Below are 25,363 nucleotides of genomic sequence, written 5' to 3'. Positions count from 1 at the left end.
TCAGGGCAAGAATGCGGGATGGAATAATTGCAAAGTCAGAAACAATAATGTGTAGGTGAGAACTATGTTTCCTTCCTTCAAAGAGACAGAATGATTTTCGTCAAGGTAAAGGTCGCCCGTCCATCCACACGTTTGGCAACAGACTACCTGGTACTCAGTGCCATCCGGCATGGTCTCATTTAACTTTGGATCACAAAACTTTTCTTCACACCACGAGTAGCGGTCGCCGTACTCGCATCCTGAAATGGAATAGGTATGTAAGTACGGCATGAGAGTGGTCGTCTATAGCATATAGAATATTGTTTTTGTGTGTGATTTAGTACGATAGCTTTGGGTAGTTGTTTTTCGCGGCACTGGGTGCTATTCCTGCTATATATCGGCGGTGTGTAAATAATCGGGTCTGCACCAATGATCGACAGCATGAGCATCGATCTACGCACTTAGGATACAATGACAGTGGTAAACCAAGTCAGCCAATCTGACCACCCGATCCCGTTGATCGCCTCTTACGACAAATATTGATTTCTGAAGACAAATGCTAACCCGGATCTTCACGGTGACACTTAAAGGGCCTAGGACAGATTTCAGCTGTAACCCCAAACCACCCCACTCAAGCCGAATCTCAGTAGGAGACCGTCCATGCACCGTTTGGGGGTTGTTTTACATACAAATTCAGTGTTGGGCACCATTATCAACCATCCAAATCAGTGCTGGGAATGCATTGTACACTAGTGCCGACTGGAACATTCGTTATTTCACTGGGCATCTGTAAGGTGGATATTAGGCGCTTTATAAAGAACTTATTATTATTATGATTATATTAGATATGGACACTAGTCCTGCCGAATATTCACTAGTACGTACCAATTACACCTGAATTATGATCAACACAAGTGCTGCAACAGATTCCATTTATGGAATAACACGAGCTGGAGCCATAGTCTTCGATGTATGAGAAACAATCTTGTCCACTATCGTACACGGTGGGCGTCTCACCAAGGGGGCATCGTTCTGAAACAAATGTTTAAGAATTTAGTAAAGCCCCTTTACACAAGACGGCGCCCGCTCTGTCTTCTGCGCTTTAAATATTACCTGGAAGCACAACGTTCGCCAAACCTCTGTTCCTGTGTGGCTGCCTCGGCGTCCATTATACGACTTAAGCTGCCAATCTGTGACATTACAGTGGTGTTCAGTGAGGGTCCTAGGTGTCATCTATGCCTTCTTCCTGCCTCCTCCCCACGACACACACATACACACACACCACACCTGTATATAGCCTGTGTGTACATATTAAATGATAGCTCAAAATATAACAAACCAGTTTTAAGTCTTGAAATGGCGTTTACTATATATTTGGAGGATAGGTTAGATTTTGGCAGGACTGGTAAGAAAATTGACGAGCCACTCCTGTGGACAGGGCAGATTTTACCTACACTGATATACGGGACATTTCCCTGTGGTGGCCAAATTTATACATTCATCACTTTATCATGTCATGGAGGGTATAACGGTATAGTAAAACAACCTCTAAAACTTGGTATCCAGATCTGACATGTACAAACATGCAAATTATGTACACGAACTACTTTCACAAAAGTCCATACACGCCATGCGAAACCTAAAACGTGTTGGGCGAGTTTAGCAATACTTCAGCAATATCACGACAGGGGGACACCAGAAAAGGGCTTCACACATTGTACCCACGTGGGACTCTACGTTTCCATTAAGGGACCTGGCCCCATAAGACCAGGGTTCCACCTGAAGCTCGAGGGCCCTGTTAGGTCATGATGCAGTATTAATGAGGGAGTATAGTTTTACGTCGCACTTAGCAATATTCCAGCAATATCACGACTGGGGACACTAGAAATGGGCTTCACACATTGTACCCATGTGGGGAATCGAACTCTAATCTTCCTCTTGACGAGCAAATCCTTGAACCACAAGGCTACGCCACCGCTTCACGGAGGTCAAGAAAGTATAAAACCATGTTTGATACAGACTAATAATTAAGCAAAGATGGCCGCATTTGGATGATGATGTGTTGTGTATTGGCAGCATTTGGGAAATGTTTTCAACCTCACAATGTTCATAATGTTTTGATAATGTTTTGCTAGGTTTAGTTTAGTTGCCAATGGTGTACTTTCTTACCTTACCTGACATTCATGAATAGCTATACTGATACTGTATGTAGATCTTACCATGTCAACAGATACGATGTCCTATCACTGTCTGCCCCTGATTTCATCCTTTGTGTACATCGCTTTTGACATGGAGTTAGTGAGATGGATTTCACGTAAATTTTAGCAATACTTCAGCAACTTCGGCGCGGGACACAGTAATAGTGTTCGCTCAGCTCATGGTATCCAGACATGGAGTCGAAAGCAACATGACAAGCGAATGAATGAACACCTACTAGTAGACTATCCCGTCGTTCAATAAAACGGAAGACAAAGCATCGTATTCACCTGATGTAATGGAGGTATCATTGGTGTCGACACACTGCCCACCCTGGCACCACTGCAAGAAAACAAACATTGGTATACGTGTGTGTTTGTTTGTATGTCTGTTTATTTTTAGAATTGGTCTACCGCAACACATGCTTGTCGTAAGAGGACAGCAGCAGGATCGGGTGGTCAGGCTTGCTCATGATGTTGATCACCGGTTGTCTGGAGTAGACTTGATTATTTAAAGACCGAAGCCAAACAAAGACAGGCAAACAATATTTCAGTTCAAAGACGGCTCGCAAAATGCAATGCTTATTCCTGATCTTGCCCTTCATTGTCATTGAGTGAATATTAAGTAAATAAGGTTTAACATCGAAACGCACATTTGCCTCACTTGCAACATGGCGTTTCAAGATCTAGATATTGTTTTACTGCGTATACGTGGCTTTTGTTCATCTTTGTGTGGAATAGTGCCAGGATATTATTATTACAAACACACGGATGCTGCTAACTGAACCACGGTTGAACCCTCATGTTTCAAAGATTTCCTTTTTGTAAAATATGAAGGTCTTCCGAATTAACATAGGTCCGTTTACTTCACCAGAATGGAAAAGAGTACATGTATATCCTTTACTCCGTCACTTATGTATACCTGCTAGGCATCCGTTTGTCATTGCCTACATTCCCACGCCTACACTTGTGGACAGAGTTACTAGTATTTGGGGAGAAACAGTTTAGCATTGCCTTTCCCTCTTCTACACTATGTAGCAAAGTTTTGGGATAAGACTGGTGGTGTTAAAGAAACAGTCTACCATCGCCTACATTCCTGCTGCCACATTGGGTACCAAAGGTTTTTTTATACAGACGGACAGAACCAGAGAGACAGTTTGGCATCGCCTACCTTTCCACTTCCGCACTGGGTACCAAGGGCTGGGTATATCGGCTGACAGTACCCCCCATAGCCAGGTATTTCACAGTACATTGCTCCACACAAAGTCTCCAATGGCGTCAGACTCTGAAACGTATTGTATGCATTTCCTTCTAAATACACTTAAAGAGAATACATACTTTTTTGGAATTGCTTCTGTAGACGGTACTGTAGTATCATTTGATTTTGTACTGTTTCACCTGACGAAATCTGGTGGCAGGTCATAGAGACACGGTGGATTGTATGTCAGCGTGTTCATAACCTCAAGCACGGGGCTGACTGTTCCAGATTTGCATATTAACATGTCACCGTTTTAATAAAATGTCGCTATATGACTGAAATAATGCCGGTGCTAGACTATTTTAGGAAGAGTGCTGTCATAATATCAGCTGTATGTTTACATCGAGGATAATTCGATCAGATGTACGTCTCGTTGTTACGGTGTCACCAGAGCCGGTAGTAGAGGGATACCTCTCACAAAGAGGAGTACATCCGACTGTATTATCCGAGGGAAAAGCATTCAATGTATTTATCTTCCCGCCATGTCAAATGTGATTTGAGTTGTTGTTAATAATTATTGCGGTAGTTGTAATTGGGTCACAGTGTTTAAGGTTTTAGTGTCAATTGTTATGGGTCATATTGACAACAGAGAATTATTTAAGCGGCACGCCTCTAAGGCAGTACATTGGAGTTATCTGCCCTCGGCTTTCTATTTGTTGACTTCAGGGGAGACTGTTCTAGAGCATCCCACGTTAGTAGCGATGGTCGTATGTGCTCGAACTTTCAGGAAATGACTGAATGTATAATATGTAAATGCTAGTGGCCATGTTGGGACGGACACGGACACGGACAAGTTAACTGGAGTATATTTTCTGCATCCGTCAACGCCTGATCTGTGGAACTGCTGGCTGTGTTACATTCAGCATAACTGTTTCTCTCTCGCACTAAGACTTTGGTGAGTTTGCTATATATTTTGTGACCCATTGCCTTAGATTTTGTTTCATTTGTATTGTATTTGAAGACAGGAATTATGAAACCGGCTTGTGACTTTGTATAATTTGTTCTCTTTGTTTAATACAATATTTGAATGTTTTAGACTTGTCTTTGTTTTGTTGTACTGGTTCACTGGGGATTTCTTACACCTTTTGTCAAGGCAAATTTTTAACCATAACAAGTTAATCGAACGTTTTCGAACTCCGGGCACTGCCTGCGTCATATTGTGAGATCATACCATTGTTAGCGATACAGCATACAGCGGATAGTTTGGCAGTTACCGTTTCAGCGGTAATATTTTTTCCAGTTGTCATCCCTCTTTGACAGGGTGATACGGAAGCTGACCAATGAAATTAAAGTATTTTTACATGAAGGTAAGAAAATTAAGGTGTTATGGAACAAGGTTTGCTTGCTTACAAGACAAATGGTTGACCCAGCACCCAAGCCTAGTTCACACTGCTCATTAATGGTGAAGTCCTCGGCCTGCCTTTTACCAGCGACGTTAAAAACATCTGCAGCAGTTTCTGCGACTTCACCGAGACACTTGGCACCCTCTCTGTAAAGAAAACTCACTGCTGTACTGAAAAACACTGCATAATGATGTGTGAGTTTGGTGTAACGCTGATGTCAGCAATATTCTAGCAATATCACGGCTGAGGGCACCGGAAATTGGCTTAACACATTGAGGGGAGTCAAACCCTGGTCTTTGGCGTGACGAGCAAACCCTTTATCTACTAGACTACCCCACTGCCTCTCACTACATAACATACGGAGAAAATAATCTACTAATGTTATCTCTATCCGAGAACAAGGAAAAGCCCGGCGAAAGTTGGACAAAATAGTTATCTCGTTGCAAGAACATACACAGACGATATTCCTACTTTCCTTTCTTGAAACTGTCATAAAGTTTTGACCACATACAATGACAACTGTATGTATACAGCCATACCATCTTCTGAGCATCAACTGGAACCGGAAGCAGGATTTATTCCAAAAACTCGTTGTACTAAAAGACGTCTTGTGTACATCACGCTGGGTACTTACTTGGTGTTTACTAGTTCTTCCAGGTGGATCCTGAAGTAGGTGATAGAGCAGTGGGAAAATTCCCATATGTGGTAGATGTTGGTAGATGTCAAACTTGGCCACATCAAAAACTTCTCATCTTTCCAGCAAATATTTTCCGTCCCGTCATGCTCTGCTCCTAGACTGGATGTAATATATAATCTCACAGTAGATAATCAGCTTTCATTCCAAGCCTCGCCGGCCGTTTCAATTTCCGGAATAAATATTTCCAGCTTCGGAATCGGAAACATGGGTCTGACCATTTTGAATTTACTTTTACTTTGGAAGTTATGAACCAGTATTAATGTATCGAATGAAAATATAATTTATATCATATTTCTCATACTCGACTGGAGAAGGTACAAAAATATACATCTACTTGGATCACTGGATTGTCTGGTCCAGCCGTAATATTGCTGAAATATATTGCTGAGTTCGGCGTAAAACAAAAACCCAATCACTCAACAATACACAGACTCTGAGCCGACAAGTCGTGTCTTACTCCCATAATACCCAGCTGCAAGGGCAGAGATATGTGACAGCTGTCCATTGTATGACACGGACAGGATTCTTACCACCGATTTTGCGCTCACTTGGCAGATGCTTTGTCAACTTCACCGGAGAGACCGTCTTGATAACAAAGACAAATTGAATGTATTTTCTGTTTGAAACTGACTCTATGACGGGAAATACGATTCCCACCAGAAACAAATATGGGTATGGTCCTCAACGGAGACATTCATCTGGCGTTTCCATTTTCAATTTCCATGAAGGTAAAGAAATATTCATCGATTCTAATTTGTCAGTAAGCACCGTATTGATTTACTGAACAAATGGAGTGCTCATCTGTGCTCTAGTACCATAAGATAATAAACCAAAGTAACTGCGCTTCTTTTCACCTGGCGGTAAGATTCTTGTAGAACTGTCCTCATTAATGATTCAGATGTACATGATGTGTTGATTATAAGTGTGTGGAATCCATCCTCAACTGAGGCCACCTTGATTATTGTTCGGCTGAAGAACAATGAGACACTTCCGCCCGGAATCAAGAACAAACAGGCTCGTCATTAGTTTGTTCACTAAAGAAATGTTTTATATTTCTTCTCCTGATATTCCATCACGACTTTTTCCCCAAAGGCCCTTCATTTGTTGAATCCAAAATGGCACAATATATCGGCTGTTACCGTCTGGTAGATCGACCTTGAACGCTTCAACCCTCCCTTATAACCATGGTAACACGCAAACAAGTCTCTCTTAACTTAAATATACTAGCATGGCTATTTCTATTGCATTGTAAATCCGTAAGACTATTTTTCAAATATACGATCTAGCGCTTCTGAAACTGGTCCGATCAGAATCGATCTACCTGTGTCGCGGCAAAACAGTCTTAGATGCCTTTGATTATAAATTTGTCATGTCTCGATTGGGGTAAGGTTGCTATGTAAACACATGGAAGCACGTAAGGGATCACTGAAAGTACAAATGTGCGTTTATTTTTAGAGCCTCTTCACAAAGTATGCATTGCACTCTGGGTGAAACTTTGGAAATAAATAAAGGAATCTTGTTCTGTCATGTGTTCACTAATTTGTTTACATGAGTATCCACTGGGGAGTTAGGATGTCAGTTGAAGATTTATTAATAAACTATTGAGGTTTTTTTTTCTCTTTTCTTATGTTTTACCAGCAATGAGACCTGATTCATAATAATCCATACAGGTAAAATTGGCTTCTTTGCCATCCAAACCGAAACGTGAGTCTCTTCAACCAAATGGTCGATCAGAATTGTTTCGCTTGAAAAGACACATTTCATGAAACTATGGTTACACTGAATTCCAATTCCTTGCTTTATAAGGAAATGGTATGCACAAATTAATCTTAATTATATAGTTTAACAAAATCGCAATACAAAATTTATGTCGAGGTTTAGGCAACAGGTCGTTAACAGAGACGTCACAGACTGTCCGTTAGAAGAGGTTTGCCACAAAAGGCGACTATACTTGTAACTTGGTTCACACATGTCATCGGTTTCCAGTTGCGAAGATCGATGCTCATACTGTTGATCACTGGATTATCTGCTCCAGACTCGATTATTTACAGACCGCCGCCATATACATGAAATATTGCCGTGTGCGGCGTAAAACTAATCTCACTCACTCACTCACTCCTGGACCACCATGTACATACATATGGCCAAGTTCGTGGGCAGCAGTGGCCGTTGTCCCTTCAAAGCGGTCATTGGACTCCTCAATGAGTGAGACGCTGTCGTCGCTGCAAGTAGCCCCGAGAAACGCATAGCCTGTATAGAATCAGATAGAGTAACGGTGATGATATAACGGATGTAATGATAAAATGCGACGGCAAAGAGTATCAGCGTTTTAGGCTTTCAACATAGATGCCATACTGGCTACGTTTATTGCCATATGGATGGATTATTCACTGTGCGATGACGTAAATTAACTCACTAACTCATATTGGCTACCTTTTTGGCTGAAATATATTGTCAAGCTTATCAAAAATGTTTCGCTGCAACCTAGCGTAAATGCACACAATAATTGTCGTAAACTGTAGGTAGCTCATATTTTGAAGGGCAGTAACAGTAGTTACAACTTGCATATCGTCTTTGTTTTCCCATCTTTAAAAATGCTGAACGTGGTCGTCGGTCTTCGTCAGCCCACCATGTAAGGCCGTGTCTAAACACATTTTACACTTTGTATTTGTACTCCTACTCTTTACAGTATATCCTAAAACGCTCGTTTCATGTTTCCTGGTGGACACGTACCGACAACTCCTAGTTCCACGTTGCCGTTATCAAGAAAAGACAAAGCGTATCTGAAAAAGTAAACAATGACTGGTTCACAGGCGGATCAAGAGAGTACAGAGGTGCGCACCGCATTTCTTATTTGTCCCGAAAACTTTAAGACTCATGAAAACGAGTGAAAACGAACTGTGTGCAAATGTGCAATACATGCACGCACGCACACACACGCCACCCGGCCGCGTAAAGTTACTACCTGATACAATCCTTTGCACAAATTACGTATATACCAGGAACAGCACATTTGATAATTTTAGTAAGAGGGAAAACTGGCTTCAAAACTTATAGTAACGGGAAAAAACTGTGCATAACACGAACAAATGCATAAAATAAGGAGTTAACGTTATCGTGTAGGGGTCCCCCGCATTTCATGGTTGGACACAGCTTGTCATTGTCAGTGGCAGTCTAACAGGTCATATATGGATGAGATCATGTGCACCCGTTCATTCAAAGAACTTCAAGCTTCAGTTAATGCCTGTCCACATGTCGCTTGGGTTTTGACAGATTTCAGATGGCAGGGCATTCCGGTACTGCCCTGGCGAACTGTTCCTCCTCTGTACCCTATCGAGCACGCTTGGGATGAAATGTAGCGTCGTTTACGCCAAACCCAGAATCAGACATTGACGTTAGCAGATATCTATTTCGTGAATTGTAATATAAAATGTGTCTGCACTGTACCCATTCAAACAGGATAAACGTTTGTTTTACTATATAGTTTTGCGTGGGGTGTTGGTGACCGTGGATACGCTTGATGGCTGTGGCAGCCAGTCGAGGGGTTATCAAAATGTATCAAGACTTAGTGCTGTCCTGGAAGTATCTGAACAGTAGTGGACAACGGCGATTTTTTTCGAAGTGTTTTGTGTTAAAATTAGAATCATTCGGTAACGATCAAGTTCCCGCATGGGGCAGACTGGTCATGGTCGGACACTACGTGCAATTTTCAATGGCATTCAATTACTGTTAATGCCCGTCCACATGCAACTTGTGTTCTGACAGATGTCTTGAGACAATAGAACATTCGTCTCCTCCCTGGCCTGCTGTTTCTTCGGACCTGATCGTTTACGTCAAGCACAGACTCGGCTACCATAACATAAAAGCCCGGACTTACATGTGATATTTCTATTATATTTCGCCAAGACCTCAATTTGGGCAAGACCTCAGTTTTGCAACCGCTTGGGCTTACACGAAAAAATGGCTTTCTACGCGCCTGGCTGAATTGGGACACGTGTTGGTTCATGTATGGAACAACATTCCCTAAGTATCTTAATCGCGTATACAACGAATATGTTAATCGTACATGGATTACATGCTCTAAACACTCACCTGGTGAACAGCATGGCGTGGTCATTGACAGGTAACGTTGTCTCCAGCCGCCATTTCTTCAGGCGTTCAATGGACAAGTCGACGTCGACGTGGTATACGAACTGGGTGCGGTCATACGCCTTGTACGGTTCAGTCCATACCGCTGACGATGCGTTCTGTCGTCCATACATACAAAACGGGTTTGCTTTCCTTAGTATGTGCACTGCTATACTGGTAATTAGTAGGACAAAACTGATCATGCAGAAAATATATGCACGTTTTGAAACGTGACAACTGCCACACGTAAACATTCTGACGTTACGCAGAACTGTATCTTGTCCGAGAGTCCAGTAGTTGCCAAAACAACAGTCTCATCAAATGTATAACCCTTGCTTTTGACGCAAATCATATGACAAGCTTAAGATATGATTCATGACGGTGGATACGTCAATGACGTGTCTACATTAAGGCGAAACGAAACATCAGTCACTCACTGTCACTCTGTTTCGCTCGCTCACTCACACACTCACTCACTCACTCACTATCCTTTTCCATGTACACATGATCGCCATGTAAGATAATGCTTACCAAGCATGGATGTCAGCGTACACTAAGATACAAGTAGGTAAATGAAAACAAATAGTATCAAATATCACTGTACCTCCGCGACGAAGTAGCCAACAAGCCTCACGAGGATCGGAGGATCCATGTCGCTGACGTCAATGTTTTCATACCGCAGGGCGATCTGAAGATGATAAATTAGAGTCAAACAAGAAACTTCACAATCATATATTATGTGATAATGAAAGAAGGACACAAGTAAGTGTTATGGAGGTCATGATTTATTTGGTAGGGTCGATGGGATGTATTTGGTAGGGTTAATGGGATGTATTTGGTAGGGTCGATGGGATGTATTTGGTAGGGTCGATGGGATGTACTGAGAAAAATAATAATGACAAAAAGGGTGTAAACAAAGAGTCAAGTCACAAGACATTTAATCTGTCTTAAACGTTCAGTAGCGTGTATAACCATCCCGTGCGTTCATAACTACCAAGCAAGGCCACCTCATGGACTGTTTGGTGCGTGTTAACATATTATTAGGGAGACAGCGCCATTGTTCTTGAACAGTAGCACCGCACTCCTACATTTTCTAGTGTTTGTTCCTGAGAGTGCACATACGTTTACCAAGAGCAGCCCAGATCTGGTGACCTTGACGACCAGTCAAAACAAATGATTCGTGCTTTCTGCTGGTGATTCCTGGTCAAGATGGCTGTCAAGGGTCTAGCGGTGTTATGTTGACAGCGCGGAACCGAACCACGTGCTTCCATGGATGAAATAGGCACCTAGTCAAGGGAACTTGCAGCATTAAGATTCCTACGGGTAACCAGAAGTCCGGAATGGCCAATCCCAGTCAATGTACTCCAAACCATGACACTTCCGCCCCTAAATCTGCCACTCCCACTCCAACTTCTTGTACACAACACTGTTACACTAATAGACCCAACCAGTTGTGACAGGGTCACGTAGAGTATCAGTATTCACTTGATCAGGTCAAGCTGAAGAACCTTTAATTCATTTAAAGCACCGACAAACTGGTTCCACGATATGGTCGTCGAAAACGAAGGTGAGGGACTTGTAGCTGGATTCGGATAGTTTGTGCCGATATTCGGCCCCCAAACAGTTTATTTCTGGATCCTGTCGCCGTCAAAAACGGTTACTGAGGTGACGTAACACAATCTGACAGTCCTCAGCCTGTGACGCCACACGAGGTCAACCTGGCCCAGTGCGATCAGAAGTGGTGCCGATTTGTTGCCGTCGGGTCTGTAAATCATACACAGTCCGACGGCTGCACCCCAATGTCCTTGCATTATCACGTACTAACGTTCCCCCTTCCAACATGCCAAAGACACGTTCACGCTGCACATTAAAGAGGCGAGGTATACGAATTGGCTGTTGTGAACAGTGCTTGAAAGTAAGTTTGCACTTTGTACAGTTTTATGGCAAAATGACCGATCGAACGCACGTGTAATATGATCAAGTGACCTGTGGCACATGAAAAACACGTTTTAGCATTATAGATTGCATTCATAGGTTCCACGATTTTTGGATTAACTTAAATGTGCTTTTTTTTCTTGAGTCGATGGGTGGGGCTTAACATTCTACATTAATTACTGTCTGCTATAAAATTCATGTTTTCATTTATGAATATTCGTTGTGAAGTTTGTATTTTGACGGAGTATATATGACTATTTTTTGTTCATCTATAATCGTCCTACTCCACGTAACGGTACATAAGTTTCTGTTTTAATGTATGACCAATATATTTTGAGAATGTTTTCTGAGAAATATGGTGCCTTTGTTGGGGGACATTCGAGAGTTTTCCACTGTCGGACTTTGAGACGTGCCAGTTTGGTGGCACCCGCCAACACAAGGACGGTGTTGACAAACCTTGAACACTATGTCGGTGTCCTAACTCTCCTGTAACGTGTGATGGGTCGGTGGGGTAGCATAGAGTTTAAAGTGTTTGCTCGTCACGCCGAAGAGACGGGTTCGATTCCCTACATGCGTACACCCATTTCTGGTGTCCCCACCGTAATGTTGCTGGAATATTGCTAGGAGCAATAAAACCATATGCACTCACTCACTCACTGTATATAAAAGTCTACATACTGTGACTTCCGTCTACATCGGAATATAGATGCATGTTTCAAACAGATTTTTCCAAACGTTTTCGTGTATATGGAACTGTTATTGAACGTGTTTTCACCCTCCTGCACGATGTCAGTCTTTATAGATTGTAGCCCATAGTCACTCAATAACAGGTAGCCAAACTGGCTGTTATATTGCAAGAAATATATTCTGACAATATATATATAGAGAGAGACAATCTGAGTATATTAAAACAAAAATTGAATCCATTACTACAAGAACTGATTCAGAACCTATTAGCCAGCATATTTCAAGTGGAACATTTTCAAGGTTGGCATCCAAATAAAAATAAATTGCCAAGTCTGTTAAGAATACACGCCAATATTTCAAAGTGAAAAAGTTCTATGGAATAACACTCTCTTCATTATCCAACAAACGGAGAGTCAGTAAGTAGTAATTTTGAAACTTAAAGTCAAAATAAAGAAAAGGATATGAGTGGAACATTTAAAATCAGTGATGACTTCAGGTGTTGGTCTGGAATGGTAGGATGTAATAACCTAAGTTAACTACAGAGTATACAACCTTCCTACCCCGTTGATTATGTGAGCGTAATATTTTCGTATTTCTGCCAAAGCATCATCTCGCTTTAGTGCAGTCGTTCCCAGCTGACTCCGGTCGAAATATCTGCAACAGATAACGGTGTCTGTATATGACGAACCTGTGACCTCTATTATCATGCTTTACCATCGAGTTCACCTACAAGACGTTAAGGAGGGCAGTTTGAGAGGATGCACTAAACCTATGGCCGCCTTGATCACTGATTAATTCACCTGCAACATAAGACCGATACGGTTTGGTTAAATATGAAAAAGGCTGAATGTTTCGCGTAGGCACGTCACTTTTATTTGTGCGCGTAACACGATTTTATTGCCATTTAACATAAATAATTTTGACTTGGCCGCCTCCCGATAATCCACTTCGATTTGTCCACTATAAGAATCGGTGTCTGTAAGAACGAGTGTGATTGAATCCTAAATCCACAACACGTGCTAAACGTTCCAAGTCGTATTTCGGAGTGAAAAAATATAAATGTGTGCCTCTCTCTTCACTTTTTTCTATGAAAAAGTAATAAAAAGTCCTACAGCCCCCGTCACTTTTGAAAAAAAAATATGTCCGAGAAACATGCATATTTTATGCAGCCTTATTACAACTTGTTGCATATCTTAACATTCTATTAACGCCTGTAGATTGAGACAGGCGTACTGAAATTATGAAAAAAAAAGTTGAACGAATATATTAGTCAACTGATATCCCTCGCCACGCCATTCAAGTGTCACCCAGGAAATCATCACGGTGATAAGTACGTGACCTGCCGAATCAAATCAGATACCTCCTCACCCTCGCCGAGATGAGTTTAGGATGCAGGTGATAGAAGTGAACGGTATTATATGGCCTCTGTGTTCCGGCAACATGCTTCACTGGAAGCGCTTGATGATTTTCATGACGCTTTATATAAGTGAATGAGTGAGCTTGGCGTGTTTAGGGTTTGAGGACAAAACCGATGCAAGTTTGCAACATCGGGGAAATTCGACACAAATTCTATATTCAATTCCAGGAACTATCCCAACATTCTGGTACGCGCAAGGGTGGCAACCAGGGTGTCCAGTGATTTCAATGTGTTTTACCTATGTATGGGTCCTTTTAGCATGGACCCGTGATTGTCCGGAGTAGAACAGGCCTTCAGCAACCCATGTTTGCCATTACAGGCGACTATGCTTGTCGTAAGAGGCGACAAACGGGATCGGGTGGTCAGGCTTGCTGACTTGGTTGACACATGCCATCGGTTCCCAATTGCGCAGACCGATGCTCATGCTGTTGATCACTGGATTGTCTGGTCCAGACTCGATAATTTACAGACCGCCGCCATATAGCTGAAATGTTGCTGGTTGCGGGGTAAGACTAAACTCACTCAGTCATTACTTATCATGTTTCCAATTGCACGACGACGGTCTATCAACGTTCGAATCTGGGCAGGACAACCCTGAGATCAAACCAAACGGTCGAATCTGATCACCCTATTCGTTTGACCACCTCCAATGACCCGTATAGGTTGCAGGTGATCTGTAAGTGCTGGACACATATACTTAAACATGCGTACTCTGAATAGATGCTGTAGTCAATGACGGCGAGCACGTCCACGTTGTAGGCAGCCACGTCCCGTTTGGATCTTGTCGGTCCAGTAGGTTTAGGGACGCCGTGAGGAGGTGGCGTGCTGGGGTCAGCTGCGCCCCCTGTGGATGCTGAAAACGTGATGCATCACTGACAGAAGCAGGAACTTAAGTATATTTACGTATATTGACAAATTGTTTAGAAACATTTTAAGGGAGTCGATTATTAATGGATACATTCAATCCACCCAAAATATGAAGTGACTGATTGCTTTCCCTGGAAAGTGTGCTTTTGACAACCAAAAGTATCCCCACCCCCAACCAACGTTTCCTTTTTACCTTTTTAAACAAACAAACAAACAAAAACAAAATCAAACCGACTTCAAGAAAGTTGGCATTATTTGGGGGATTAGGTTTAATGACGTTGATGTCTAGATGTCCTGAAGGGGACTGAATTATGTCTAAACGTTGTGGGGTTAAGTAGGTGAGGTATATATGCTGACCCCTTTTGCTCCCTAGTTCGAAGTTCAATTCACGATCCTGCCTACACTGTAGTGGGACTTTGGACTTTCCTCTTACGCCGTAGTATTGCGGAAACACAATTCTGTCCTACCCCGACTCCTCAGCAATAACGTTACTTACGTCTCACTTTGAAATCGATGCCAAAGTCCGGCAGCTGGTATTGTTCCATTTCATACTCTACAGGACTGCCCAGTTTATAGCCTGGCTTTGGTCTCAGGACCCATTCTCGGTCACGAAAAGCAAGCGTCCCTTCCTAGAACAAAGAACATCACTGATGTCTTGTCACTTGCCACCAGCCATACCCTTGCTCGTGGGATTCGCCAGTGGCTGATATAGGTTCCTCCGGGATTTCCTCCCATATTGATGTAACTGAATACTGCTCAAAGTGGGGCTAGAACTAAATGCAGTTTATCCAGGTTCGAACTGATCTTCAGTAATCCATGCTTTTTGCAAGAGGCGGCTAACGGAGTCGGGTGGTCAGGCTCGCTGACTTGGTTGACACTTGTCATTGTATCCCAGTGTTGACGGTCAATCCCAGCATTGTCTGGTACAGAGTCGAATATTTATAGACCGCTTTAGCTGGGAAATTGATGACTGTGGCGTGAAACTCAGCCACTGATAAACTCAGACATAACGGATATGTGCATATATATTCTGCTCCTCAAAATGTTGCAAGGAGTGGATAATAGCGTAGAACGTCACATACTGGACAAAAATGTTTACGAATTTTCAAATGTGGAATAATAATCTATTTATTCATTGACTCACTGATAAAATATCAATCCTAAAAATACCAATATTCCTTACTCATTTTGCCCTTTATATATACTTGCATTGGAAGTTCAAGTATATTTTTATGTATCGATAATATAAATGCATTTGTTTCAATATTGGAAAGATGAAAAGTGTTTGGGTGTCACTTACATTTTGTTGCGCTTTGACTTACATGAGCTTTGATAAAGGATGCTACTCTTAAATGAAATGGGGTGAAACAGTATTAGCTTAATCCTGTTTACCATTAAGTTTGCTTAAAAGCTGACTGGACAAGGACAGAAAGATTTCTTTAAACGAAAAAGTATTATTTACTTTCACTCGTCAAGACACCTGTAACGTAATGACATATAAGGTAAAGATTTGGCAAGAGACCGTGAATAAAAAGCCTAGGTTAGAATCCCTACAAATATGTTACATGTGCAAGTGTTTGTTTCTAATACTTACAAATATCAGTTGCACACTCTCTCCATACGGCGCATAACACGTGACCTTCATCGACGCCATATTGCTAACATCAAGGTACATCCCGACGTTCTGCAACCAGTACACACCATATCCAAACCAGCAACAATTTCTATGGGATGAGATGTGGAACTTACAGTAAGGGATCGATAATCGTTGCAAGATCTTACCATCACCAAATTTGCCAAATATTTTGACTGTTTTTTTAATAAACGCTTGTCACGGGAAATCTAGTGCCTGAAGTAAGCTGGGTCCGTCTTGCACATCGCAAGGTGGCACGCACAAAGGGAGCCGGGAACCAGCCTAGAACCGAAGTAGCGCCTCGGAGACTTACAGGTCCTATACTTTGAAAAGCGACCTTAACCTAACATTTTCACTCAATGATAAAGACTCACATGACCTCGAAGGTATTCGAGGAAAGGCGTGTATTAAACAGCTCTGTTCCAACAGAACACCGTAGGAATGAGGCCTAAACTGACAAAAGCTAGTTTTGGTGGCGGGAAATGAAACCTAAACGAAAATATGGTAATTCAATCCTGATGATTTGAACAGGCATCAAATGTATCTTGCACCTAAAATGCACTTTATGCCGGGCCCCAGTGGTTAAAGCGTTCGCTCGTCACGACCCAGGTTTGATTCCCACGTGGGTACAATGTGTGATGTTAAATAAAAGCATATTTACTCACTCGCACTAGAAACACTACATCACACCACATTTTTATAAAAGAAAATAAGGCACGTCTCTCCATTACACTATCAGCCCTCATGGAAGCTACCGTATAATTTATTCCCACCAAACATACGTATTTAGATTTCTGTAGTAGATCGAAAAGTTCGAATGAAGTAATGCAACATTGCATTAAATCGACTCTCGCTCCGTCCACGGGCCGAATATTATTTCAAGCGAAGCTCATAAAGTTGTGTGCTTTGGAGAGATCTTTACAAATATTTGTAAATCTTAAGCGCAACTTGACTCTGAAACCAGTTCGACAAACACTGACAACTCCGCGTGAGACAGTTTTCGATGTACGGAGGACTATTGTTTACATTCCATCTGTTTAGAGGTTGTTCGTCTAGACGTTTCAATTATGGATTCCAGGAAAGTCATAAGGGATAATGTGTTCTTTATTGCATCAAGGAGAAGAGAAAGTGAGGGCATATGCCCCAGTATATGCAATATGAGCCAAAATATTTTCGAAAATGTCTGACATTATGTCTTTAATCGTGCAGTGTTTTTATAACAGTTTCCGGCAAAGAAAAAAACCGTGTCATCAATTCCAGTTTTCAGTTGTATTCGGCTGTGCCAGGTAATTTCTAGTGACTATTATACATTTTAATATATCGGTCTCATACCGTAATGTCTCTAAGACTGAGTCTCACAGTCTCGCCACCTTTGTTGGAGGTATACACGGGAACGTTGACATCGGCGTTTTTGTTCTTGGTCAGTGTTATAGATGACCTTTCGCCTTCACTCTCCATCGTCACAGCCAACGTCCCCGACATGGTAAGGCAGTTAGGGTTTTCCCTGATTGTACTTTCGTCGACCTGCATATACCCTGTCTTTCCTGTATACAAATAAACCTGTACATAATTCCATGAAACACTTATCCCGGCATATCTAACTTAACAAATATTTTACAAAAACCGATGTTCATATTTAAACATTTGACTGTTTTTTATTTCAGGAAATCGGATATTTGGACATCTTTCAGATTAAAGTGGACAACAGAATCTCGTGCTCACTCGATCCATGTATCTTCGATATTTGTTTCGTCGTGTATGTGTTGTTTAATAGCACAATATTCCATCTACATGTATACAGAGGCGTTGTAAATGTTTAAGAAAGACAATGCACTGATTACAGAGCAGTGGGTAGCCACGTGCCTCGATGCTATCGACTTTCAATAGCCTAAACGCTGAGATTCATTACTTTTGTCGTGTTGAATCACTGTATTCAGACAGTAATAGTTCTATCATACGTACTATTGTGCATCTTCAGAAGTTATGCAGACAGCTTCCAGGATACAATCCGATATCACAGAATGATATCACATGTACAGATATCACATGTTATAGAGAGCCATCTGCTTCATGTTCGGAATAAACATATGCTGCGGTTTCTTTTAAAAAGCGATTGTTCAAAACCTGCATGTATGCTGTCAAGGAGTGTCAAAATATCTCTGATTCCATATCACTGCTCCAACATCACAAATATAGTTTCACACGTGCTGATCTCAACGGCTTCAGACCCGTGAAGGTCCTAGATAGAATAATGGCCTTCAGTAACCTATGCCTGTCGTTAGAGGCGACTAACGGGTTCGAATGTTTCGGCTTGATGACTTGTTTGGCACATGTCATCGGTTCCCAGTTGCCCAGTTCGATGCTCATGGTGTTGATCACTGGACATTCTGGTTCAGACTCAGTCGTTTACAGACCTTTGCCATATAGCTGGAATATTGCTGTGTGCGGCGTAAAACTAATTTTACTCACTCCGTGGCTTCATCATAACATGTATGCCGTTGTCATCATGAGTATATAACACAGCATCTTAAAACTAGTACTCGTTATTCCCTATGAAGGGACCCGTGAAAAATTGTTCTCAGTAACTCGTGCTTGAAGTTAGAGACAACTAGCGGGATCAGCTGATCAGACTCGCTGACTTGGTTGACGCATGTCCCAATTGCTTGGATAGATGCTCATGCTGTTGATCACTGGATTTTCTGGCCCAGACTCGATGTTTTACACAAGCTGCCACATAGATGGAAAACTGCTGCGAGTGGCGTTAAGAAAACAATCATTTACAGTAGAATAAGAAAACAACTATTCACAGTAGAATATGTATATGAATTTATACATACCACACACCAACATAAACAAACTGCCAGTAAGGAGACATGACATCCACATATGGAAAACGTCCATCTTCAAAGTTGTCAGAATTTTGCACTGGAACGTTATTTCATAGTAACTTCATTTATCGTTTCCCTCTAAGGCAGGGCGCTACTCTGTATGACAACCATGCAAATGTTTCTAATCGTGAGGGTTATATCGTGCTTGTTTGTCAGACGGGAGATTACTACCATGCCTGTTGGTGTTTATCTTAGTTTCTCTGCACGAGAGGTTCTGTAAAAACATCCGACTTACCTTTGTCTATGAATTCAGGCAGCTACCCGTGACGATCATGTCAACAACAACGTCCTCACACAACTATGTTAGTTCGAAAAGGTAATAGTTAACAAACATGTCCCGTTCTACCACAATCATTTGTAGTAAATAAATCCTTAAATCAATACGTTCGTGTTTTGGTTGATAGATATGTTGTCACTGGCTCATTTTTTTCTGTTTATTACATACAAGTGTAGTTCAACAATTTAGATGAGCGAAATACTTCCCTTTACTTTTATGAACTATAATTCACTGCTAATTTGAATAATGACCTCTAAATCTTTTCAAATATCAAAAGCACATCGCCGATTTAGCTCCTTTGCAGGAACCATTGTAAACAAAGCCTCGATACTACTTGATATCACAGTTTCTAGGTATTATTTGACAGTATGTGAAATATTTGATAAATAAGCTTTCAAATGGTGTATAATATTCCCTAAAGAGAGTATTCGTTTCTTTACACAAGAGGTAAACATTACTCACTTAATTACGTATATATCATCACTATACAAGTTGAGAGCCGCTAATGCAGTTGCTTGATAGTGCTTTCAAAACAGATCACTGCGCGGTTTGTACTTAGTTCATGCTATCATTTCTTAGTAATTGAAGTTCCTAATTATATACTTTGCTTCATTTTCTTTAGGTACTTCTAAAGTGACAGGCCTGCTGAATGAAGAGATTGCTGTTTTTTGTGCTTTTCGGTCACATGCTTTCAGCATTACCATTGACCATTGCATTATCAATCACCCTGGCGGAGAATTTACATCCAGATTCTAATATCATGACGACACAACCTCATCTTCAAACCCAAAAGGTCAAAATGAAGTATTCAATCCCCTTTAGAAAAAGTGTAATTGTGACATGAAGTAAAGTGTGCTTGGCAAGATCCAAGCCTCGTCACTGGATGATTTAACAGAGGAACTAGATAGGAATACATTTTCCACGCTTGAATCTAGCACTCAGACCCCATCGACGATTGATATCCCTGGGAGTTTTGATGGAGGTTCGATGAAATAAATGACAAAAATGCTTCCAATAACTTAAAAGACGACGGGGATTATGTTTCCTGACTTTACACGATTAGTGACCACAAGTTCATTTCCCGTGAGCAATATTGCTTTCGTGCTGTTTTCTGAAGTGGTACCGTGGCATTCACTCTAGACTAATGCTTAGTCTGTGAATGACTGGTAACAAACAAATCCATTGACACTGAAAACGAGCTGTGGACAGACCAGAGATTCAGAGGGACGTGGGGAAATATAGCCTTGCCTCAGTTAGGACTTTATCATTGCAGAGAGGGCGTGGCACCAAGGATACCAGTGTGATGCAGAGACTGTGAGGCAGACGATATTCAATCTACAACACTGTTATGATGGTTGAGTGAGTGACTTTGGTTTAACGCAATGTTCAACAGCAATATCACGGAAAACACAAGAACTGGTTCCACACATGGTTCCCCTTTTTTGGATTCGAACCCAGGTATTCTCTCTCTCTCTCTCTCTCACACACACACACACACATGAACGCGTTCTCTCTCACACACACGCACACGTACACACGCACGCACGCACGCACGCACGCACACACACACACTTTTACCTGGTTGCATTATGCAAATGCAGGACATGATTGCTAAAACTGACCCAGAACAGGTTAAATCATACACAATGTATGTTAATGGAAAGAAGGAGGTCTGAGTAGCATTTGACTGTCATCGGAAAATGTAATAAGTATCACACGACACTCATATTTTGGTAAGTTATGAAAACTGTAACAGTATGGAAGTTCGTGGCTGAGAACAGTTTACTGATTGTGCAGACGAACATAGAGGAGTTGTTCATGTCGTTGAGTCATGATGTCATCAGGATTTGCATTGGTCACGTGGTCACGTGAGACAGCTGAGACAACTCAATGTGCAATGTTGTCATGTTGCACATGACAAATTTCTGAAAGCTTGAACTACTGATTGGAGACAGTCCAAATATACTTTCCTATGAAACCAGCCGTGCCATCGAGGACCTCCTACATGGCATAGATAAACCAGGGCATCTATCTACAGAATGCAACAGTACATCCTACTTACATTCTAAAGGCCTTTATGTTATAAATATTAATGTAAACAAATTAATGTAAACAAACACATTTGCATCGCAAATGATTAGCGTATGCATGAATTGTAAACTTATTCAATACACCATTGATCACATGCACCTATACTTGCAAATTTAAAAACGATATTCCAAACAAAACTTAGAATTTTCCAATATCGAGTTTGTTGACAAGTGTCTGAGACATTAAACTAGGAACAGATGGCTAAAATCCTATAAATTATTCAGCCTTTACACAATTTCATGTAATCTTTCACGATTTGAGACGACATACCAGTATGATATATACATACGCTGACTGTCCAGAAATGCCAATAAAGCCCACCTTTAAATAAAGTCTCAGGACGTCATTGTGTTACACGCTATATCCATTACAGGGAAACAAACAGTCTCGATTATAAACCAGTGCAGTGAAGCTGTAGTGTTGCCAGTGAGCTCATTAATAACAGCATCACTAAACAACTCTGAAACATGAACATTTACACATACATTGTAAACTCTATTACAAATATAATAATGGTCGTTCTTTAGGATACCATGATGATAAAAGAGAGAGAAAAGTAAGGCGAGTAAAAGCGAAAGTGCACAAACTGTTTGAATTTAGCTCCATGCGCAAGACGTGTGCAATACTGAGTTCATTAAGATTAAGATATCTAGCTAATAATTCCTGCATGTGCAATAATACTGTACTTTGTCTTTAAATAAACGTTTTTGATCGAGCGAGCGTGTTCAGACAACATATCTATCAAGCAAAGCAATAACGTGCAGCGCACTATATCCGAAATCAGCCCGAATGGTTTGATGAAGAATGTCGTACTCTCAAGAGAGAAAAATACAGACGTTTAGATATGTTTAGAAAACAATCTGCAAGGGAGAATTATAAATGCAATAAGTGCAGCAGAAATAACTTCAAATATACATGGAGAGCCAAGAGCATTATAAACATTCAATAACTGAAGCTGCAGCAAGTTCTAGTGACTCTACAATGATTTGACGTCTTGTGAAAAAGTATATTACAATTCCTTCACCTGAGTCTGCTATTTGTCCTTCAGTATTGGTTGATTATTTTAAGAATTTACTAAATCCTACACAACCGGATGACGGTTTTGTAGAGGACATAAAAACATATTTAAACAATCATGACTGTACGGCATGTGCAGAATGTTGAGTTGAAGATGATATTCTGTCACTAGACTTTAATGAACAGGATGTTGATTATGCCATAAAAAACTTGAAATGTAATAAATCTCCGGGTGATGAAGATGTCCCAGTAGAATTGTTTTAAGCTGCGGAAGATGTCCTTGTGCCACATTTAGTTATACTCTTTAATAAGATATTACACACTGGATACTATCCAATATCTTGGTCTACTAGTATCATTATATCACTATATAAGAAAGGTAGTAAGACTGATCCAAACAATTTTAGAGGGATTTCTTTACTAAATGTCCTAACTCCTCTATAATTTTAAATAAAAGATTGGAATACAATTAAGAATTTTGTGAACTAGTCGGTGAATAACAAGGATGCTTCAAAAAGGATCACTCGACCGTTGATAGCATCTTTATTCTACAGACTCATGTGCAGAAATACATAACTCGCAATGGTGGTAAACTATATGTTGCGTTTATAGACTTTTGTACGGCTTTTGATACGGTTAACATGCTCAAATTATGATATAGTCTTTTACAAACTGGAATTCATGGTAAATTGTTTACCTTGATACGAAATATGTGCAGAAATGTTAAAGCTACTGTATCAGATGACTTTGATAGAAAATTAACTGAATACTTTGACAGCTCCTGTGGAGTGCATCAAGGTTGTGTCCTCAGCCCTGTGTTTCTTTGTTCATAAATGAACTCAAAGTGTCACAAGAAACTGAATTTCATAATGGCATTTCTATATATGGAAAAATGCTAAAAAGTATTGCATTTTTGTTTACAGATGTCCTGATTTTGGTTACTGATTCCGTTGCTGAACGTCAACGTCGTCTTGGTGCGTTGCGCATGTATTCTTACAACTTGGGGCATGGATATAAATTTTGATAAAAGTAAAATTATTGTCTTCAAAATGGGGGGTCCACTATCTAAATATGCAAAATGGCTATATAATGGTTCACCAGAGGAAACTGTATTTCCTGATAAGTACCTTGGGCTTATGGTAATGCCCAACTTTATCTGGACTAGAGCATGTAAAATCTTTCTGAACAAGCCAGTAAAGCACTTTGGCCTGTTAAGTCATTAATACGACGGTATGATATGTGTTTTTCTGATGCATTATATATTTTCAATAAGAAAATTGTACCAATACTTACATATGACTCTGAGATTTGGCGTTTCCAAAAAAGAGAGAATACTGAATTTGTACGTCGGAGGTTCTGCAAATTCAGATTGGTTATAGATCTCCAAATGCTGTTGCTTATGGGGAAAGTGGTCAACTCCCTGTGTCACATGTTTACTTTGTAAAATGTATTAAATATTGGCTAAGATTATTACACATGCATCCAGATAAATACCCTTATCAATGGTATCAGTTTTTATTGTCAATTAAATCTGGAAAACGACCAACATGGGTGAGTTATGTTAAGGATTTATTGTTCACATATGGGTTTTGAATTGTATGGAACACACCATCTGTCATTCTCTTCCCACAGTGGTTACTTGTCATATCTTCCTACCTAACCTCTGTTCTAATACGACCCTTCCATGGTGCGAGTGTTCAAGACTTGTGATTGGAGGCAATCAGATCTAGTAGTGCAATCAGCGACCTTGTTTCAAAAGTGATCGTTCGCAAGATCTCGGTAATTTCCGGATGCATCGTGAAAACTAGAACCCTTTCCCGAGCGAGATACTGAAATGTTTCTTCTAGACAGAACGAAGTCATGGCATATTTGTTTCGCATTTGTCAGGTTGAATCTAGGTCGATGTAGCACTTGTTCTGATTGGACAGAAAAAAAGGGAAATAAATATGTTGCCATTTTTTGTCGCTAGGGGATTTTATGAGAACCGCGAATTATGACCGTATTAGAACAGAGGGTCGTAGGAAGATATGACAAGTAACCTCTGTGGGAAGAAAATGACCATCTGTTGGTGATCCAAAAATATTTATATGTGAATCTGTTGAAAGACTTAATAATTGTCTCCACGAAGAGTGGCACTCATTCCTTCATGATCACAAATTCTTTCTATTACTCTCATAAATCTTTGTTGAACTGTGAAAATATCTATTGTCTAATATTAGTAAAGAAAATATAGGAACATTTACAATGTTTAGATCCGGATGTAATATACTTGGTATCCAGTTAGTCAGACGGTCTGGCTAGTGTTAATGATACTATTGTATTATGTAAGCATTGTACAGCTGTTGAAGTTGAAGTGCATGTTGTATACAACTGTACGTTGTATGACAACTTCTAATTCCTTCGCCAACGTTTAATTTCAAAGACATCAAGTGGGCATTATATCATTCAAAGTCTCTGTACATCTTCAGATACCAACATTATCAACAATTTTGTGAGATATTTGAAATATGTTTATTCAGCAAGTGTTAGCACAATTATTTTTTCTACCCCTGTTGTATACCCATTTGGTAATTCAACCATACTATATATTATTTCATATAATGGTATGTTTGCAATGTTTAGACCAGAGTGTAAAATACCGGGTATTCAGTGAAACCAGAAAAGGTTGGGATACTGCAAGTGAAAATGTTGCTGATGTATAATTCTAAAGTCTTCAAGTGGGAAATATGTCTTCACTTCAAGTCTTTGTATACACTCGGATACTTCACATAATAACAACTCTGTGAAACATCTGAAATACGTTTATTCTGCGACGCTTTGTGAACAGAATGGTCTCTTTGATTTATGGTATGGACATATCTGATAACTGAACTACATAATGTACCATCCCATATAAATCTATGTTTACAATGCTCACATCAAGATGTAATATTTTTGATAATCGGTTGATC

General features: G+C 40.6%; 1 protein-coding gene across 1 annotated transcript; it reads right to left on the bottom strand.

The window, feature by feature from the left end:
- LOC137262067 (A disintegrin and metalloproteinase with thrombospondin motifs adt-1-like) lies at positions 1-21,211 on the bottom strand. The gene is made up of 17 exons (XM_067799853.1): positions 21,173-21,211; positions 18,977-19,064; positions 17,472-17,683; positions 16,101-16,190; positions 15,003-15,135; positions 14,351-14,492; positions 12,783-12,876; positions 10,205-10,288; positions 9,565-9,719; positions 8,206-8,255; positions 7,611-7,722; positions 5,410-5,571; positions 4,783-4,921; positions 3,346-3,459; positions 2,466-2,517; positions 865-1,011; positions 1-239 (listed from the first exon to the last, which is right to left on the bottom strand). The coding sequence occupies exons 1-17, from the start codon at positions 21,209-21,211 to the stop codon at positions 1-3; spliced, it is 2,052 nt and encodes a 683-aa protein (XP_067655954.1).
- Positions 21,212-25,363: the final 4,152 nt, after the last annotated feature.

This window comes from Haliotis asinina, chromosome 14 (assembly GCF_037392515.1).
Source record: "Haliotis asinina isolate JCU_RB_2024 chromosome 14, JCU_Hal_asi_v2, whole genome shotgun sequence".
In the NCBI taxonomy this organism is placed as follows: Eukaryota; Metazoa; Mollusca; class Gastropoda; order Lepetellida; family Haliotidae; genus Haliotis; species Haliotis asinina.
The sequence above is the reverse complement of the archived record's forward strand: the minus strand, read 5'-3'. Positions and strand labels throughout refer to the sequence as shown.